The 22696-nt window shown below is 39.1% G+C and overlaps 1 protein-coding gene across 1 annotated transcript in view; it reads right to left on the bottom strand.

Moving 5' to 3' along the window:
* Positions 1-22696, bottom strand: part of pcdh11 (protocadherin 11) — a 152921-nt gene that overhangs the window by 34742 nt on the left and 95483 nt on the right. The window contains exon 5 of the mRNA XM_079479921.1: positions 22133-22337. Coding sequence (XP_079336047.1) covers positions 22133-22337 — 205 coding nt within the window. The remainder of the gene's footprint in view (positions 1-22132; positions 22338-22696) is intronic.

Below are 22696 nucleotides of genomic sequence, written 5' to 3'. Positions count from 1 at the left end.
GGCTCGCAAGAAATACTGCATAGCCACACCGTACTCCTGCAGACAGATAATTTAGCTCATTTAATATTTATTATGAAACGCATTTTCAAGTGAGGTCACATTGGCTGAGACGTATTTACTACCAGAGTCAGCTTCAATGAGCCCGATTTCTTTACGATTGTGAGGAGCAACAGTAGTCGCAAGGTTTATTTTGTTTAAACACGACGAAATCGTCACACTCATGCACATTCTTTGAGGGTGAACCGACTGCATTGTTTCAGTTCGGCTAGGTGATGCAATAAGATAATGCAGTGATATATCACTGACATCACAGCTATCAAAGCCATGCATTTGGCAGGTGATACTCTAATCAATCATGTCATGACGGCTTTGTGAAAAGCCCGCTTAAGCCCGGCTAGTGTAGGTGTGCGAGAGAACATATTAAAGACGAGGATCAGAACGTGCACGAGTCAGTAAGAGTCAAAACTTGTACATTGGTTTGAAACAGATAAGGTCATTGAGCGAGTCCAGACATGTTTCTTGACATGTCTTTTAAAACAAAGCATGAATGTCCTTGAGATGAGATGTTTGTCCTCGTGGATGAATTAACAATGACGGTTTGTATGATGGTTTATGGAAATGATGCTGTAACACTTGAAAAAAGAGCGAAATTAAAACGAAACATAAAAGCAAAACATGTTTCTTTAAAGATCATTTGTGGGCTGTCTTACACAACACTAGCATTAATACTTACAAATGTCTATGCCCCATGGGTCCTTCCAGTTATTTCACAATTCCTCAGCGTATACCTTTAATTAATAGATCTTTTAACTACTGCCTTCCACAGTCCCTGATATTGTGAGTTTGGTGTGAATTTGGCAGTCTTTATTTTGGCTGCCTGCAGAGCATGGAGCTTTAATGATGAAAGAAGCATGACTTCAAAGAGATTAGCTCATCAGCTGATGCCAATAAAGGAACAATGCAGCACCATATTTCTGCTCGAGCATTGTGTATCTGAATACTGAGCTTTCTGTAAATGATTATATTGCACCATTCATTACGCCCTTTAGGACAAAGACTTGGCGAGTGACACATATTATGTCAATGTTAGCATAATCATTAAGAAAGGGGAGACAGGGGCTAGTTGTCCCACTATGCACCTCATGAAATAAAACAAAAGTTGGCTTATTTTTTTGAAGTTCACAATTTTGAAGGGGTCAATTGCTTTTTAGACATTATAGATAATAAACTCCTGATCATTTCGATGGTTGGAAAATACGAAAATAAACAATGCACGTGTTTGTGACAGTATGCCCTATAGCAGGGTATGCTTTCATACTATAAGGGATAAGTTAAAAGGGGTAAATCCAAATTTAAAGAGTCATTTATAAAATGCCTTAATCTGTCTTATGTAACATACTGTATGCTTTTGCAACAATATTGCAAATTCTGTACATTCTAAATAATTGATTGTATAACACTATGATATATGAATACGGGTGAGCAATTTGACCCCAAAAATCTGACAATCTGCCCCAACCTGACATTTCTGAAAAACCCTTGTCCTCTGCCTTCATTAGACTGAAGGTACATTTTGTCAATGCAATTCATATACAGATCCTTATCCAAAATAAAATAAAACATAAAATAACATGACATGACATTTGTGCCCCTAGACATCAAAACCAGTCTTATGGGTACATTTTTCGAAATTTAGATTTTGACATAATCTGAAAGCTGAATAATAAAGCTTTCTGCTGATATATGGGTTGTTAGGGTATGACTAAAATGGCAGAGATACAACCGTTTAAAATTATTTAAAAAAAAGAAAATATTGAGAAAATAACCTTTGAAATGATTAATCTGAGGCACTGTAGCAGGCCAACTACTCACAAAAATAAGGTTTTTATATATTAAGGTTAGGAAATCTTTACTTAGAATCCTAATGCTTTTTGGCATAAAAGAAAAATTTATCATTTTGACCCATACAAAGTATATTTGCCTTTTACATAAAATGTTCCTGTGCTACTGACTGGTTTTGTGATCCACACAACACAATTTATAATAATAAAATACACTGCTTGCGTTTGTGCTGAATATGTTTAGTGTTTAGTCCGTTCTGTACCATTCACCTTGTGTAATGATGGTTTCATTGAATAGGAAGGAGCCATTGTTTTACAAATACTTTTCCTTATCCCTTTTGGCCACTACTGTAAATATATAATAAACTAAACTAACACTAAGTGCGTACATTTTTCCATTTTAAGACCATCATTTTGGACTTACTGTCTTTTGTAATTTTGCCTAAATGTCTTATTTTACAAGCAAATGTGGAACAACGTAGATAATATAAATGAAATAAATAAAGCTAAATTTCAAACCTTATGACCATGTGGTGTTGAAAAGGCACGATGCAATGGATGAACGGCTCTGGTGGAGGTCAGCGGAGAGCAGCAGGACGTATAGTTTTTAGACACAAATGTGCAGCTGGGTCCCTCGTTCCACACGAGCCCTCCTTGAACCTGTGTCTCTGAGCTTGTTAAAAAGGCCCAGTCATGTGATGTGTTATTTTAACGGCTGTTCCCATAGATTGGCCTCAGTGGCATCATGAGGGGCCCGTAACGGCAGATTCATCACTCTCATTGTTCACAGAAGGCACGATGGCCCGAAATGAGCGGATTGTAGGTGTGCTAAAGTCACTCACCGAGAAATCTGTCAACACAACCGATGTCTGCTCTCCCTCCACCACTATATGCCTTTTATCTCTCACAGGACCCCACAAGACAGTCATGTCCTTTGACAGTCTTTAGAAATGACGACGTTTTATGAGATTTGTGCTATTCTTGCCGTGCTGAACCATAACTATAGCTAACTAGTGATTGATGGAATCAAAACCACAATGACACGTAATGCCAATAAAAAGTGACTGTGGGGCTTTTTCACTATACGCTTTTTATTTTATAACCTCTCTCTATCAGATGGTCATTAGCATTTGACAAGAGTTACAGCGTGCGTGATGTTTCGTGGTTCGAACCCTCAGGACGAATATGTTCCAGAATGAAATTTCTCATAAAGAAGGACGTCTACAAATCTTAACAGCTGAAGTTAAGTGTTGTGGAGTTAAGCAAGTGAAATTAAATAGCTCAAGGTGTCATAGCCATTTACTGTAAGGGTGGTATTTGTAATTATTCATTTTGTCCCGTTTTCCCCCAACCAAATAGCTAGGGCTTAGGCAAAATATTCAGTCACCTTATAAAAATGCATATTGTAAAAGTGTAAACTATTTTATATGCTGAATTCCATAGGGGATGGGAAAATGTTTCCTTGTGAGCCAAAAATAAATGCTGACTGAATTTCATCTGGTTTTGTGAAGACTGCAAGTGATCTCAAGTTTCAATTTAGAACAAAGTGTCTTTTATAAGTGAAGACGCAATGAATCCATACTAATATGGCTGAGGCTCACATCTTAGAATACTAATAGCACTTGACACAACGGGGATCGAAATAGTTTGTGAGCAGCTTCCCTCATTTCTATGCAGAAACACCACATTTCTAAAGCATGCATGTATAATGTGCCCCATTCATGAAGTCAATTGTGGGAAAATGATATAGAACTTTTCATTTCTAACTATATCGGAGTCAAAGCAGATCATCATCGATTCCTTTCTAAAACAAAAAATTCAGAGAATTTTACTTTTGTTTGATCATAACATTATGCCACATGCAATTAACATAGAAAGTATCAAACATCATTGTATGGATATTTTTCCCCGTCTATTTTCTTCACAGAAGTCATGTTCAAAGGCAAGCCAAAATCCATGTAAGAAGTTGTGTCTCCACACAATTTCTAATCTTGATAGGTGGAGGATTCGGAAAATGGATTGAGTCTGGATTTAGAAGGGAGGTGTGTCAGGCTGTCTCATTCCATTTTTCCCCAGCTCTCCACCAATTTCATATTGATGAGCTCGGCACCAACTCAAATTGAATGTCTTCTTTAAACATTTAACCATCGAAGAGAACGATCATATTCTTTACCGAAATCCCCCTCAAATCCAAATGCAAATCCCATTGCAATGAAAAGATCCCAGAGAAAGGATTTCACGAGTTCCATACATGGAATCATCACTTTTAAGATTGTTACACATAGTTTGAGAATGTTTCCTTAAGTTATTTATTATATTCATGTACATTTTTCACTTACAAGTTGCCTCTTCCGAGTCAGAGGCTTGAAACATGTTTACGTACTGTGGGGATGAAAAGGCATTGTGTTCACTAAGGGAAGCCAGAGAGGGTTTGCTATTGTGTGCTGACTTTACTCGAGGGAGTGCAACATCCAGACAACAATTATCCCATTCGCCTGTCCCTATTATAGCCCTACATGAACGTATCAATAGGGACAAAAAGAACCATCAGTCTCCGTCTGTTACTTTTTTCAGTAAATGATCTTTGACTACCAGCATTTGCTGCTTGTTTTGCATCATAAAATATAGACATTTTACATTAATATATGATCAAGTTTACATTTTTAATTAAGTGAAGCAGCATTAACAAATTATGTGGAATTTGTTTGTGCTGTACTTTTCATCAGTGGACCCCACTGTAGTTGTGGTTTCACTTTATTTTGCAGTACGTGTACCTCTAGCTTACATTAGAAAGTACTGGGTAATTTAAAGTAACTAAATGGGATAAGGTTAGGATTAGAGGTAGGTTCGGGTTTAGTACATAGTTATTACCCAGTTATAATATTTACTATAATAAGTACAAAGTACGTACATGGGAAAGAGGACTGTAAAATAAAGTGCTACCGTATTTGTATACTTTTATTTGTATTTGTACAGTATATATACACTGTATCACCATCTATCAATTTTCCTAAAATAAGTTTAATATTTTTAATATTTTGTATCATTCACACTGATGCGATTTAAATTTTTTAGAAAGTGTACCTTCCTTTTCCAGTTCATATCAATGCACGAACCTTCGATATCTTAAATCGTCAAGATGCTAGCATTCAACCATTTTGAACTCAAGGCCCCTTTGCTTTCAGAATCAAAAGAGATCTAAAAATCCATGTCTCTCCTGTGCAACTCAAATGATCTTTTTGAATGTCCTGAAAGGAAATAGCTCCCAAAGTTTATCAAGGAGCGTATAAAGAAATCTTTCCTGCCCCAAGCCTTCGGTCCTTTTTCTAAAGCAGCCTTTTGAAGGAACTCGACATTTTATCTTCCATCCTTTGCAGGAGATAACCAAATCAAATGGGTAAGGCAGAGGTGTGTTATCCTAAGATTCAATAAACTACACATTGTTTTTAATGTAAAGATATGAGTACCAAAACATTGCATCTTTTTTTTCGTATAAAAATCTTGTTTTCACAATACTGTACGGCATAATTGTGTAACAAGTCTATAAAACTACTGTGTATTTTTGTTGTGTTATGGTGTTCTGAGAGGAAATCTCACGCTATTGTAAAATATCTCCACACCTGATGGAAAATAATCTTCGAGCTTAGACAATTACACTTACAGGAGGACAGGTAATCGCTCTGATGGGGTCTTTCGTAACGATTTAAATTGCATTTTGCATTTTATTTTATTGGAGAAAGATGACATGGGACTTAGAGTTGCGCATCTTTACTCTCTGGTAGTGTAAATCTCTTCCACACTCATATTAAATAACCCGATAGAGAAATCGGATGAGTAAAAAATAGGAGGTGGAGTTGAACCGCAAGATGCAGTGCATTACTGCAGCGTAATAACAACTGAAACCCAAGAACAGCCATAACTATTAGTGGAGGTGGTCATCACTTCCACACACCTAATGTATTTAGGAGCAATCCACTTGAGATGGGCTAAACGCCACGGTTGATGCTATATCTCAACCTAACGCTTTGTCAATATTTATACACCACCGTGATGATCGTGAGCTCCTGTAGCTGCGTGTGGTCTTGGGCCTCCTTTAAGGATCGGCTCTCTTGTGGCACATATGTCAATTTGTCTGGTGATTTATGATGTTGACTAACTGAGCTGGTATCACCTAACTCATTCTGAGAGAGGCTGTACGGGATACTTGGCAGGCGTCCACATTGTAATGGGAAAAGCAGTAGGCAAGCTAACCCTCGTGAGGAAACCAGGAAAGATGAGAAAATAAGTGGGTCAAGCGCTGGGCGCAAGGGCACGAGTGCGGAAGAGGACCCGAAGTAGGAAATCAATGCCGATTTCTTCAAGAGTTGCTTTTGTGGGATATCGAACACTGGCAAATGTGTAGCAACTCGACAGCTGACAGGGAACGAGGCGATATCCTTGTATAGTTAGCTTGGATAATTTCATCCTCTCGTGATGGCAGTCATTTAAACACATAACAGCCAACAAGGTTCACACCGTGTCCCCTGCCATGTTATTCTTTTGCAGCCCTGAAGCGTGCAGAGTAATCACAAACTCTTGCTGTGTGTAGACTCTGGCGACGCCGGGCACAAAGCTGCGAGCATGGAGCGTTCTGTGATATCCCGTGCATTTTTACACACCGTCGTCGCTTTGCTTAATGGCACCACTGCGAAGCAACATTTGTGGCTTTAATGGAAACATTTCCCAAGATGAAATCCATTGCCAAACCGCCTCTGTTGTGCATTTGCCGCAGATACCTGAGATATCCACCGAACGGCGAATCTCTCACCCCGCTGACAACGTGTCACTGTTTCAAACAGGAGCAGCGCATCAAAGTCGCTGCATGCCTCTTCCTCGAATTGAAATCATTTATTTATTGCATTCTGGCCAGGGGCATGTTGCCACTGCAACTCACACCCCTAAATGCACTCGTAGTTCTGCTTTAAACATGTCACCGCTTACTACAGGTGTGTTTCCCCAAAGATAAGCCATTTTGCTTTAGGTTAACCTTGTTATCTACCTTACGTTGCGCTGTTGGGTTTATCTTGAGTTAGCGCTTCCTCGCTTGCCTTGAGGTCTCTCACAGGCAAAAAAAGGATGCCTGGCTCATCAACAGTTTTCTCTTTACACTTTTTTGTAAGAATACAACACAATAAAGACCAAGGCGCAGCTTGCGGGATGTTATCAAGCCTAATGAACATCTACATGAATCAATGGAATGGAACGAAGGTGTTGTATAGAAATGTTCAGAGAGAATGAGATATTGGTGATTTATTCAGTGCATCGCTGTGCTGATTCTTTTAAGTCTGGCTAGACGTGAAAAACTTCTGCCTGGTGCGAGCAATAACACTACACATACTCAATCGCATTGCTGTCTGGATAAATTATGTATATTTTATTGACAAATATTATATTTTATGGTCACATGTCTCTGCAAAGCAAAACACACACATTCATTGGATCAGATTCCAACACTTCACTTTACAAATGAAATAAACCTCGAAAAAATGACATCTTCTTTTGTGTTCAGCAGAAGAAAGTCATACAGGCATACAGGTTTGAAATTACATGAGGGTGAATAGATGCTGAATGAATTTTAAGGTGTACTGTAGGTTAAAGGTGAGTAAAAGCAGAATGAAAAAAAACATGAATGTATAGTTACAGAAACGATAGAAATCAGCTTTATTATTATGCGTGTAAAATAAGGACAGGCATCGCCTCAAGGATAACATACTTGACTCAACACAGCTAAAGGTTCAACATTAATGAACTCATCCAGCAAACTACCAACATTATTAAAAAAATCTAAATGTTTTATATCCACAGTTAACCCACTGAAACAATGCAGAGGAACTGAAGGACATCTTGCAATTGCTTCTGTAGAGGAGATGCCTGCAAGCCCTCTTGCATGATTTTAGTAAATGGTTTAATTTGATATAAATCATCACGGAGCAAGACGGGGGAATATCTCATTTACAAATTGTGTCCTCGTTTGTTAGTGGCACGGCACCTCAATTACCCGCCAAGCAGCTTTTTATTTATTCATGCGCACAAAGTCATGTATTCATGAGGATTAAGAAGCGCCTCTCACAGAGACTGGCAGCCACAGACAGCATATTTTAACAGAAGGGGCAAATCTGACACAGATTAAACTATAAGTAGATACGAGAGAATGAAGGGCCCTTGGCTTTGTGCATTCACAGGTCAGTGCTTGGTCAGTTTCCCAAAAAGCTTCATTCTCAGAAATCGTCCTCAATGAGAAAATAATTATTGCACGCACTTAAGAGACGAGACATTTTCTGTGAGAAATGAACCAGTCACGTGCGAAATGTACGGTATAATGAATTGAAGGGGGTGTTGATGTACTGACACTGTGTAGGAGAACATCGAGTGTGAATTGTTGGTGTAGCTATTTGTGTGACTGATTTTCGCAATAAACCACGCGAGCATGGTAAAACATACGGTACGGCTCGAAATGTGCCACAGGACAACACTCATTCTTGTAACTTGAAAGCGGAGAAAACCAGAATTCTCCATTTGTCTTTATGGCTGGCGCTGTTTATTGGGAAAGCAGCGGGAAATCCAGAGTGTTTTTTTCTCTCTCAGCCTTTACTCAGAGCCACATTAGACACATTTATCAGGATTCGGCAGCACCATTATGACAGGGTTTATCAAATTATCTGCCGGCACAACTGGCTGTGAGTGAAGAATTAGAAACACTAACTTCACTGAGGAATGCAATTTGCTTGGGTATAGCGTGTCGAATGCTCGTGAGCGTGGCGCGGGGCCCGCTGGAGCGTTAACAGAATGGTCGGTGCATCCTGATTGGCTGTCTGCTGGGACAGATGTCCTCATGTCTATCTGACTCGAGAGGTGGATGTTCCTGCGAGCCATGGCAGATGCTCTGAAAGGTAAAACAGATGGGAGTGACTACGGAAACGTGCGGCTATGGACAGTTAGGCTGAGGAATAATGGGAATAATCATTTGAAAACGCAAATCCACGAATCCGCCAGAAAGTAATAAGACAGAGAAACGCAAAACTCCTGAGATTGATTAAAAGCGTCTTTTAATTTTTCAGCGGCGCTAAAATCAGACGCTCTGCTTCGCTACACAGTATTTCTCCCCAACAGGGAAAAACAGGTGTGCACCATCATGCCGGGATCCAAATATGTGATCCAGTTTCCAAGCTCGAGAGTGTTTACCGGTGTTGTTAAGAAATGGAGTGTAAAATGCCTAATTAGATACACCTTGTACGCCCTGTTTGTTAAGAATTATGAATTCACAATATCTTCACCATAATGAAATGCCTACCAGCCATCTTAACAAGACGATTAGTCACAGGACAGGCCGGTTTGAAAAACGTCTGCTTTGATTTAGCGCTAAGTAGAACCATAACGCCGCATAATGCATCTTTCGGAGAGACCCACCCAGCTTTACTGATACCAATCTCCGGGTTGTGTTTTTTGCTCTTTCAGGTCTTCTCATCATTAATCCCACAGCCGAACATAAAAATGAACCGGCAACGATCGGGCGCATTTCTCTGAAATAAGGGCCATGGCATTCGTCGGATAATCGCCGGGGCCTGGTTTATGGGGTCTACCTACAGGTTGCCATTGGAGACACTGTTTCTCCTCACACACATGCATAATTAACTGAAACCGTAGACTGTGGGGGTGTAAAATAGGTCCACGGGCTGAAAAACATCAAGGCGTCTATTACCAACAGAGCATCTTGCGTCATTCAAATATCCTATTTCAAGGACAAACCGCAACGGGCCCCTCAGCCGGGACCTCCCTTCATACCTTCATTCTGCAGCACGCGACAGCCTAATGCCATGTTTCCGTCTGCATTACCACAAGTGCCCCAGCATGCCTTTTCTCGTTTGGAGTTGCATTTTTACTCTGACAGCAGGTCTGATCATCAATTATTATAGCTCACTGGGTCTAATGGGCATATCCCCCGGTGTGACACTTGCAGTTCTGACCACCGGCAAGAGAGAGAGAGAGAGAGCGAGAGAGAGTTAACCCACAGGAGCAGTGCACCTGCATGCACAGTGACATCAGGCCTCAAAGTGGCAGAGGCAAACGGCCATGCCGCAAGACAACATCTGCCTCCCTCTGTGAGAGACTAGTTAAGCCAACTACACAATCATGGACACACACAGCAGCTCTGCTTTATAGATTGGACTACAGAGAAAGCGATGCTTTGTACCAAAAAGGCTGAAATTGAATAATCACAGGTCTCTGTGGTAATGGTCATTGCTTGCCACAACTCCTTTTGTGCGAACAGCAAAATAAATGTGCGTAATTCCATATGTAGATCTTAATGAAATCACGGTGGGAGGATTAAGACCCGTGAGAGCGGTGTTAATGATGAAAGTTTATCAGAAACGCCAATTTCTGTGGTCAATGTACCTTTAATTACAAGCATGAGGACTTTAAATGAAGATTTATGTACAGTAACCGCAGGGTTATGTGCCATTGAAGTGAAAAAGTTACATTTAATTGTGAATGCCTTTAAAATAATTATGTTTCTGAATCTGGACGAAAGTTTGGAAGCCGTTTGTGCTGCTGTCTGGCAATATTGCTATCTGTTTTGATGGATTTGTTCATTTGTTTTCACAGTACTCCGCTATGCTACACATACTGAACTATCAGAAAATGTACTAGAGGAAATTACCTAATTGTGTTACTATTTATATCGCTCCGGAAAAGTTCTGTTAACTGGACTCATTTAATTATTCTGTTGATTTTTAAGCAATTCAAATAATCCCTTTTATTATTCTTTATTAAGAAGGCTATTATACTAAACAAAAACTATTAAAACATTACTGATGAGTGAAATTAAATCAATAAAAAATGATAATTACATAAATTGTTGGTGTACATAATTTTATTTAGATGATATTAGTTAAATTATTAAATAGTATATGTATTAATGAAGCAAATAAAAACATGAATTAAAACTCATAAACAGAAACATAACTGAATCTTATATAGTAACATAAAAAAACGAACAAATAAATATTAAACAGATTGCTGAAAACATGAAATCTAACAATCTAAAAATGTAAATGAAAACAATAACACTGAAAACCAAACTACAATAATCTGCTTTCTGTCCTCCTGCTTTCATCACTGGGACTTGGCCAATTTAGCAATATACAACATTTTACCCAAAAGTGAGATTTTCTCTCTTAAAGTCATTAAAAATAGCATCTATGTATCAACCAGAAAAAAATCTACATGGCGTGACAGATGTTGAGCAGCTGAAGCCCCTGGGAGTGATGACCGCCTGGAACGAGAGCAAATTGATGCAACCAAGCAGGTGCGTGAAGGAAGCGGGGCACACGGACACTGGTTGGTTGGTGGAGCGGCTACAGGCGTGCATCGGTGGCTCCTTTCGCCAAGCAACCGTTTGACTCTCCCCAGTGCTCGGCTGCCTGGGGGTCACACAGATGCATGGTGGCGGCATGGCCTGCGAACTTGACCGTGGCGAACGTGATGAATGCGGCTGCTCTTCTGCGCGGAGGCTACGCCACCGCCAGGGCCCGTGTTCAGTGTCGAGCCCTCAAAAGCTCCTGTCATATTTTGTTAGCCCAAACACTTCCTGCCAGGGCAAGTCTAATCCATCCTGTGTGTCCCAAATGAAATCCTTTTTCCTGCACTCAGCAAAGCTCCCTTGTTCCCACACTCCATCTGTCAACGTTACTGGCCCCAAGCTCTTTCTAAAGTCATCCATTTGTTTGAGAATACCAATTTATCAAAGAATCAAAGCTCACATTGATCACCGGACCACAGGGTGCCACCGAGTAATCTGGCTCCTGCATGCACGCGCACACACCCCTAGATTAGATCCCACTGACCTGTGCGAAGATAAAGGACTCGGAGCTAAAAAAGATTATTTATTCACATTCGATCTGCCCTAATATTAGCTGCTTTGGGATTGTCTCGCTTCTTTCCGTGATAAATTGGAAATGGATCGAGCGATGTTTTGCTTCGATTTAACAATAGGTGAGATCATGTCATAACTCTACATTATGGATGGCCCAGATGCCTTGGTTTATTGTAGTACGCTTCGAATTCATGAATATGCAATCGGTTTTACTAATAACAAACATAAACGGCTTTGGCATGTGTCAAATCTATGATTTACTAACTAGATATAAATATGACACAAGTCAATACAGTTATTGCGACCAAAAATACAACCCCTTAATATGCTGAGTCTGTTTAGCTTTAAAGGAGCATATTGACTCTCGGTTATTTTGGTCAATAAGCCTATCTAAGCAGAGCCGTCTTTATCCTTGGCACTGTCTGCATAAGAAAAATGAGAAAGGGGTAAGGCCATGCATTTTAATCAATTCACCGTGGCATATTTTATAGGCCTACTTCTCTGTGTAGACACAATTGTCCCAACATTAGATTCGGAGAAGTAAGCATGCATAATTCACTGTTTAAGAATGCCATATATAAACGCTCTGAACGTTATTAAGATAAACAATTAAAAATGTAGAGCAAAGCATTCATATTTATTCTAAACAAAATCTACTCCAATAACTTTCTCAGCTGCGTTAAATCCTGAAGTTGTAAGATTTGTAAGAGACAAAAACTCTTGTCAAGGCTATCTGTAAAAATGTGGCATTTAATAAAACATCAACGTATATATTTTTCATCGACTTTTCATGTATTCCTGCTGCATCTGAATGAGAAAGTAAGTCTGTTGGCAACCGTGTCCAATCGAGCAGGCCGGATTGTGCCGACGACTGGAAGGCGCATGTTACTGAAGGATGATAGACTTCTAACAAAATGCATTTGATTGATGGAACTGGAGTCTGGAATCTGTTTCTGTGAATAAAGAGCATGAAAAATTGATGTGTACCAAGACATGTATCATGGCACTGTAAAGCTTTGATAATGAGCTGCTGTACATATACCTCTGGCGGAAAAGTGTGTATGCGGTCAATGAAATCATGCCGTTTTGGAGAATACTCATCAAGTTGGCATTTAGATGATGAAATCTTGAGTCTCGAACAGAAGTGCCTTTGCAGATTTGGTCGTGATCTTGACCATGTTTGGGTCTGTACTCCTACATTACGCTAACTTGTTTAATTTGTTTATGAGATGCTGCAGGGTCATGAGTGTGGCGAAAATCTGCTTCTTATTTACTTATTACCGGTCACTGCTGCACTGTTAACAACATGTAATTTTTCAGAATTACAGAATTCTCTTACTTTCCACGTTCTGAATAATGTCAGGAACTGTCATTTTTCTTTACTTTTTTAACAAATGTCTGTTTTATATGGGATTTTTAGTATAAAGTATATTTGATTTAAAGGAGCAGTTCACCCAAAAACTAAAATTCTGTCATCACTTTCTTTAACAGAACACAAAAGAAGATATTTTGAAGAATGTTGGCAAACAAACAATGGCGATAAACATTCACTTCCATTGTATGGACTCAAAACCAATGCAAGTGAATGAACTTTCTTCAAAATATCGTCCGTTTGGTTATGCAGAAGAATGACAGTCATACAGGTTTGGAATGAGAAGAGTGTGAGTAAATAATGAAAGAATCTTTATTTTTGGGGGAACTTTCCCTTTAACTAATTTTAAATTTTTTGTGCAGATCCGAATCAATTCCATGTAAATTAGGCCTATAATAAAACAAGCCACTATTATCACCAACTAAAAAATCTTTAGCTCTATTTCACAAATGTGTGAATAACGCCAACTACATCAGAATACCGGGGAAAGTGTGCATATTTAAGCATTTTACCGTTTTCTCTATTTATCTATTTATCTAAAAGCCCAAAAAACAGGTGATTTGGATTATCAGAATCGCACCACTTGTCAGAAAAATGAGACAAGTTGAATTGATAGCCGTGCTTTCAAGCGGCCCGTTTGAAGTTTCCCCACAGAGTTCAGGATACTTCATGTGCAGATGCGATCAAACGTGACAGCTATTGATCCTTCCTCCAAATCAGACGTAAAACTTACTGAACGTGTTAACAAGCGCAGAATAGCTGTTTTAATTGTCAGTGCCTTTGAAATCCAGTGTGGTGTGCGGTGGCTTTTCAGGCTGTGTTTGGCTCTGTGCGGAAAGCAGAGCTCAAACGAGCCTCCAAATAATATCCAGAAGGACATTTTCGTGGAAATGTTGAATTAAAGGCAGTTATGGATATTTTATCAGAGAAAGGTATCTTCTCCTCATTAAAAAGTCATTTAATCCCTTTCATAAATGTTAATTAAAAAGTTAATCTGATGAGTTCTTCAAACCAATAAAAGCTTCTAGAAATGCTCTGTGTCCCAGCCCAATATTTCAAAGATTAACACTTACAATGCTCATTTTTGGAACGTTAGAATTCGTATCGTTCCCTGTAGGTGGAGAGGGTGGAAAGATCAGAAGTGGCGGCTTAAACCAAAGCCAAAAATATTCTGTTCAAAAACAGGTCGCTTGTGTTCGATACGTCATGAACGGCTGCTTAATACACTCTTTTGGAGCTTTCTTGCATGACACTTTTCCAAATCTTCGAGGGAAACAAAGGAGATTTAAGTGCTTTGACTTGACTTTCCAGATCAATAGATCGTCTCCCCAAGACAACTATCGATGGCATTTGAAGCAGACCAAACACAGATATCAGCTCAAAGAGTGAACTCTCTTCTCAAATCCTGCTGGCTCCGATGGATATACAGATGAAACCAATCAAATCCCACCTGACCTGGGCCAGATATGAGCTTGAGGAGAAAAAAGGCAAAACCGGAGGGATATACAACAAAAATGTACATTCATACTGGCGCTGTTTAATTGAAGCCATGCCTGTGTAGCAGCTGGAAAGCCCTGCAGCTCACAAAACATTTACTTGTTTGGTTTGAGAGAAGCCGGCTTTGCAAATAAGGTTTGGTTCAAATGACCATCCGAACATGATTACTCGCGTCCCATACAAGGTCCTAAACACAGAAATATTATAATAAAATATTCATTAATGCATGTGCCAAGAATGAGATAACATGCTATTATGTTTTTGAAATACCGGCATTGCTTTGATGCAGTCTTGTCATATTACAACTTAAGTTCAAAGTGGATTTTGAGGTATTTATGATTAAATGTCAGAATATTTATATCGTGAAAAAAAGGGACAACACAGCTAAAGTAGCTTTTTAAGCAGGAATCGAGGCACTTTGATTCATATTGGCTGACAGGCGCTCTGATGTGTTGAATTATTTTGATGCACCTATATATTGATGCATTTCCAGGTCTTTTGATCATATTAGGCTCCATATCAAGTTGCCAAATTAGCTGTTTCAGTCATTTCAGATATAGTGAGATATACAGTAGCGGAATAAACCAGAAAAGACAAAGACATTGGTATTATTTTCCTGAAAATAAGAGAAAAACACAAACCCCGTTGCTTAAGGTATTGTGTGGTGTAAAAATAAATGTACTTCTGTTATGAGTTTAAAGTGACGCTTTTTAAAATCAAAAACAGGGTTTTGGGTGACTCTTTGGCGATTAAAGAGTAAATATTCCATGATTTTTAACATTCTATTTTGGTTTATGTAATATCCAACAACAAGTTTACGTACATACAAGGTGTAAAAACACTATTATTTTGTTATAATATGCAGTTTTTCTTACCTTACTTGACTGACTCTCAAATGATTATTTCGGCGAATCATCCATCTAATCCCCTCCTTTCCGCCAGCCTACTCAGATCAGAGTCAAGTTTAGTCTGCTGTGATTGGCCGACCGCGAATGAGGCTCACAAGCTACAGTGTTTGGGGGAGAAAAGTGAAGTTTTCGTGGGCAGTCCTAGCAAAACGTAGGCAGGGATTATATGTAGTGACGTAAATCCGTGGCGGACAAGGGCACGATTCGTTTGCATGATTCAGAGTCAACTCCCTTTTTCCAAGCCAATAACTTTGTTATTCATTCACCTTTGGCTTTACAACTTGGCATACTGCCTACATTCATTTACTGCATGGAAAGTAATTTACATGATCTGGTAATATGTACTCTTTAGCAATAACGGCAAGAAGATGAATCAGTGCACAAGAAAGTACATAACAAAAGAGTATGCAACAAAAAAATGGTGAATGAACAAATAAAATAAATGTCTCAAATAAATAAATGGAGCTGCAGACTCCAGACAAAACTGTAAAGCTTCCTACTGCGGTCCTGGTCTTAAATATCAGCACGCCTCTCGTCCAATCAGTCTCTATGACCTGAATTAAACCTTTAATTATCATTAAACATTTATGTTTGTTTAAAATTGTATGATTTTTTTTATTTAATCCAAGGCCAATTTTCATTAGTACAATGGCCCACCATAAATCATTATACATACATTATTATAAAATATCGCTTCAGATCTCGGTTTTGCTCTCAGTCCTGAGCCAGACGTAACAGAGATTTATTTGCCAAGGTTCAAACTAGATTTTAGATTTTAGACTGTTCCCTTGGTGACAATTATTAATAATTTCCAGACAGCGAGAGAGTTTTGCAAGTCACCATTTTGTGTAGAAAGGTTTCCGGAGAGAATTTTGACTGGGAAATGGAGACGTAATGCAGTGTAATTAAGCTACACATTCATTACTGATAATTGAATAAAATAATAGGCAGACTGATTCGATTAAATAGAAATGTGTTTTACTCAGCGCTCCGTCACTTATGCAGTGTTTATAGCATTGTTTAACATGCTCCGCTTAAGATTATCCAAAAAGGCCAACCTAGCATCTGTTTATACAACTAACAGCAATAACAACTACGCTCTTCCAAAATGAAAAAGAGGAAGAGAGAGAGAGAGCGCATTTAATATCTGGGCTAAACCAAGTCCATGCACTGTTCTTAATACTGTAGAGGACAACAATAGCAAAAATGACCCGTGATTGCACTTAGGGAAAGTGTACAATAAAGCTCTTACTCTGGAAGCGCATGGACAACATTAAAACTATAATCTTATTATACTTGAATAAAATGGAGTGGTTTAGTGGAATTTATTTATTTATTTTTATGTACCAGATTTAGATCTTAGAAAGACATAGACTGGTCATAAGAGACCATATGCTACAGATCGGGAAATCGTTTATCTCTTTCAATGACTAATACTTCTCTAATGACTGGGAAGCAACATGCTTTTAGATAGAACAATGAAGACTCCCTAAGACTAAACCTTTTGGATTGCACGTGATATCGGAAAGCAACCAAACACGCATGACACACAGCCATACTGTATCTATTCAGCATGTCTGCAGGCATCTTTAATGGACGCTTGGTTCTCTCAGTCCCTTGGTGGTGGTACAAAATCTAGTGCATCACGGTCTCTGGTATAGCACGGATGTTATGGGTTTGATTCCCAGGGAACATGTACTGATAAAATGTTTATTCTGAAAGTCACTCTGGATAAACGTGTCTCCACCGGTAAGACGTCTACAGTATGAGAATTGTTAAGGATGAATATTAACACGTACTGCCAGGCTCCAGGAGGGTAAATTTATTAATATTCCTTATGTAATGAATCTGACTTATTTGGAAGGAAACAATCTAACTCATGCGATCATGAAACACACACCATTCCGCCAAATTAGCTTTGAAGTGCTGTGCTTACTTCAAAGACCAGACGCTCTGAAGGCAATGCTCACTTTAATGATATAAACAAAGATTAAATAAGTCGTTTGATTTACACAATCCACATCTAGAAATAAAATTAGAATTGTACACATGAGCGATGCACCGATACTAAATTTCTCCACCGATACCGATTATTCGAATGATATCTGTCTATGCCGATACAGATTCTGAAAATTAAATTAATATCTCTTAACTTTCAGATTGTTTTTAATTCATATAATGACTATTAATATTGAACATCAAACTGGAGATGTTTCAAAACCTTTTCTATACACAAAGCACAAAATCATTGCATTTTCTCGTCCTCTTTTGATTAGGATATATCAGCCCTAATCATTTGGGTGTTTTTAAACTATCGGCCGATAGCCTATAGTGTGAAAAAAAACTATATCGATTATTGGCCGATATATCGGTGCATCTCCAGTAGCTACACATGTACTATACATTTTGGAAAAATATGGAAACATCAATCAATTGTTTTTATAAATCCTCAGATCGATCACTCAACAAAAACACATCACCCGGTTTCCATGGCACTGCCGATATGAAAAAACATACACTCGAATGCATTATACTGTTCGATGTTCCAGTACAAAGGTTTGGCTGGAGCCTGAAGGGACAGCTAAAATTTGAAAATGTGAATTGTCAGAGAAGTTCCCTTTTCCCTCCTGCCAGCTGCTGGGAAGCGGGGTTGGAGAAAGGAGGGAAGTGGCAGTGAGACAACATCATCCATGCTAATTTCGCGACAGCAGAATTGAGTCTTTAGCCAATCGGCCAGGGGCCGTGACAAATTCGAATCACCCAGAGCAGTGTAACAAAAATGAGCAAACTATACTGGTGACAGTCTGATAAAGCAAGCCGGAGGAGGCGAAGCAAAAGGAGCCATAAAACGAATTGCCTCCTGCCTCATAAATAACGCTAACATAAATGTCACATGAACTTTATTTCCAAAGCGGGTGGTCTAATAAAGATGCTGTTTAAAAGAGGAGCGGAGAAATACATTGTCGTAAGAAGGCCCGAGCTTCTCCGCCTGCTGTTACTCAGCGCCGGCTGACACGGGAGACCTTGCCGCCCCACCTTCCCCACGTAAACCCTCTTAGGTCTTCTTTATTTTCCATCTTCCGTCACCTTTTCCCTGGGTCTGCGGTTCCGTCTCTCGATCTTCCTTCATCTTGCTCTCTCTCTCTCTCTTGTTCTCACTCTTTTCAAATTGAGACGACAAGATAAGCGATTGCCACAGCTACAGCTGCCTGCTGCTCATTGATAAAACCATATCTAATCCGTCTTGGGCTCCCTACGCCTCCAATGCTCCTCTCGTACAGTCTCACAGAGTGTCAACAGAGAGGGGATCTAACTCCCGTTTTGAACTCTGAACCACAACGTCAGCTTTTATCAGTGAACTTTTGGCGAGAAAATGGGAGCCGAATGAGGCCGCCGACTTCAGGGCTCGTCGGAGTCCTGCCGCGCTCGAGGGTCCGACATTAAACTTTTATAGCCTTTTCGGAATCTCAGCGCACACCACGTAGCTCCTGATTATAAATAAATGCTGTGATTTTTATCAATCCGGCCATAGCAAGTAATCTCGGGATGAAAGCGTGCAATGTTTTTTTCATTTAAGCAGTGCTGGATTGCTCATGTTTATTCATGAAGCAGCCACTTTGAAGGCTTTCTGTTTCGAAAATGCACTGGGTTTCTCAGCTCGTGCTCTGACAATAGAATAAATGATGTATTTTGTGTACAAAGACAGCTTTGCTTGAACGAAGTGAAAGAAGCAGCATGGTAACAAGACTGACTTTAGAATTCCCTCTTGCGGTATACCGTGACGATTTCTCCTGATCATTTGTTGTGTGTTGTACATGAAAGACCAATTTGGACTCCAGAGAGGAACTATATTACATAAAAAAATGGTGTCCACTTTGCCAATTAACCCAGATTCCCATATGACATTCGCATTGTGCTCCCATTTATAAGACTGATTTTATGAAGCCTGAGATGCCTCCATTGTAGAATATTAATGAGCCAGAGAGCAATCACTTAGCATATGCAAATGACTGCTAGTGTTGTAGTTTGTTACTTTCAACAGGATGCTGCACACAGGCAGCCTATTATCCAGCCTGTTCTCATGTCTCGGCATAAGAAAAAATCTGTGCACAATAGTCCAGACAGTGTCAGGGATATGCCAATCTGAAAATGTTCAAACGTCAACAAGGTGTATTATTCGTGAAGGGAAAATGGCAAAACTGTTCATTCTTCTTAGTTGCCTAGTGACATACAGTACTGTCTATTGATTATCCTGATGGATGTCAATTTAACATACTTGTATAGTGTTGGGCCTATGATAAACTGTAATGTTTTAAGGGACAGGTCACCTAAAAATAATTTGGCATAATTTAGTGAACTTTATGTGGTTTAAAACCTGTATATGACTCAATCATCTGTGAAACAAAAAATAGATATTTTGAGAAATGGAGAAGTGGTTTTGTGTCCATACAATGCAAGTCAATGGGAGCCAATGATGTTTGGTAACCAATGCTCTTCAAATGATTATGCAGATGAAAGAGAATAACACAGAATGATGTAAGGGTGAGGGAATGAATAAGAACCCAACATTTTTGGGTGAACTATCACTGTAAGGTTACCTTCTTTTTACTGTAGCCTTTTGGATCGCCACTTGTTTCAGTATTTAAAAACTGCACAGATGTATAAACAGAATACAACCAACAAAAATTCAAAATGTTCAACCAATTTCTAGAAATGAAAGTGTTAGTGCTTCTGGACAAGTGTTAACATCTTGCAAAGTGTTTTATATATCAATAACCATCTGTTACATGTACTTGAAAACTATTTTGTAGTCAATCATGCCATCAGATGTTACAACTATTGAATTGCAGTCAAAACATTTTTCCATAAAAATAGTGTGTTTATTTGCACCAACTGTATATAATAAAACTATGGTTTATTAAAAGTATATACTGATGTCAAAATGTATGGACGAAGCCAGATTTAAAGAGAACATCTTTAAATATCATACACAGCAGGCCAGTTTGACAAAATCTAATCTTGGATCACGTGTATGTAAATAGCAAAGCAGAGGGAGAGCCATAGAAATGCATTTATACTTCCTCCACCCAGCATCAAAGCCCCGCTACTGCAGTGCAGATGGGAAAGACATTCACGATTCGGCCAGTGACGCTATTGTCTCATTTACACGGCAGACAGCGAGGAAATCTGCAGGTCTATGCAAGCCAATTTAGTTCATCCTGTTCTTTTTTCCAACTCGTGTTGCCTCTGACAACATGAATAACGCTATGGTAATTCGTCCATATTATTGATGCGTAGGCCAGCGAGGGATGAAGAGATTCGTTGATCACAGTCAACCCACTGATTCCTGACCATCAGGCTGTAACAAACCCCAGAATCAAAGGATCCGCCAGTCACATGGACAGTCCTACTATATTCAAGCGTCCCAGGGTTACGTCCAGAATCAAAGACAAAGTGCGCTTTACGAGCTGGATGATGAAGAAGACGTGGCAAGCTTATGGTCAAACATTCCAGTCGGTCAAACTAATGGCCGATACAGAGTAGCCCAGCAGTAAATACAAACCAGCTCTTTTGCGCCTCATTAAACAATAACAAGTTGAGCAAATAAACACCCTCCCAAAACAAACATCATTTGCGTCGCAAAGCGCTATTATAGAGCGAAGCATAATGTTCACTTAGCAACAATGCTCCCTCTGCACAAATATAATATTGCGCATGAATAAAAAGAATAGGCACAAAAGGCACGGTAGAAAAAAGTCTATTGATTTTAGTATATAAATATATAAATAAACAAATAGAAATGGCGGTTTCAAATGTCAAATTGTGAATAGGCCTGTTTATTTTTTGTGTATATTTTATAATTTAAAAGGGTTAACACAGTTTTTCCCAAATAAATTAAATTGTCAGAGAAATATTGTAACGTTTTCAATTCCTCAGTATTAGTTACAACATTTTGTTTTAATGGCATCAGCACTCGACCTGGCAAGAGCCCCAAAATAGCAAAACCTGATGATCCAAGTAATCCCAGTGTGATTTGAGAATATTCCAAAGAGCATCTTGTATGCTTCAATGGAGCCAAAGAAAATCTGACCTTTCATGCAAACGATGTACAGTAACATGATCAATGTTCTTCGATTTATGAATACATGAAAATATGAAATATTCATTATTCAGTTTACGTCTCAACTTTTCTCATTCTTCATTTTTCAAAAACTTGAATGTGCCTTTCTATTCATTTGGTCGAGCATTACATTAGCAGTGGGAACACACATACTGAAAAAACACTGTAGGTCGCTTCCGATGAAAGAAATTGTCAAATGCATACAATAGTGTTTACAATTTACAACTAAATCAATTTGGTTCATTGGCTGTTTTCAAACTATCGGTAGTTAGAGGGTCATCTCTAGTATATACAATATTTCATACCTATGCACTTATGCTCAGGGGCTTGAATAATTTGATCAAACAAAAAAGGAGAACATTCCTTAGCAATTTGTGAGTCAAGGTTACTTGGAGACCCCTACAGTTGTATCTCTGTCTCCTCATGCTCAACTTTGAAAATGTACTGGTAAAAAAACAGAGGTCGGTACTCTGTACTCACTGGACTCTGGGTCGGAGTTCCCATCGCCCTCGGTGCGACTGTTTGGTGAGGTCTGTTCATAGTACTCTTCCTGAGGGAAGCCCAGAGGCAGAGGATGGGTGGTACTGGCGCCGCTGTTGGAGTCCTGCTCTCCCAGCCCGCTGTCGCTGCAGCTCTCCATCCGAGATCCGTCCGGGAGGTGAAAGGTCACACGGCGTTGCGTTTGCTAAAACACACAAATTCACAGAATTCAAACTGAGAAGTCAATAGCTCCAGGCTTTCAAGCAACAACAGGAGGCATAATTCAAAACATTTCTTCTCGTGCATCAGGACCACAGGTTGACCATTTTTTAAAAAAAACTTAAGACCACCATATTACTGTATCAAAATCTCGCGTGAAAAAATAAAATGAATATTCAAGCAAATTTAAAATCCAAAGCTTTGTAACGTAGAGTAGAAGTACGCTTCTGCCAACTGCCTAATTGGATTTCATTTATTTTATATTTCAACAATTTGTTATGTCAGGGTCCAATTGACCTCAAACAGATGTAACGTTGTTGGATCCGATAAGAGTCCCTTTCATTT

The sequence above is a fragment of the Barbatula barbatula genome (genome assembly GCF_947034865.1).
Source record: "Barbatula barbatula genome assembly, chromosome: 18".
Taxonomy (NCBI): Eukaryota; Metazoa; Chordata; class Actinopteri; order Cypriniformes; family Nemacheilidae; genus Barbatula; species Barbatula barbatula.
Note: the sequence above shows the minus strand (reverse complement) of the source record. Positions and strands in the feature narration are given on the sequence as shown.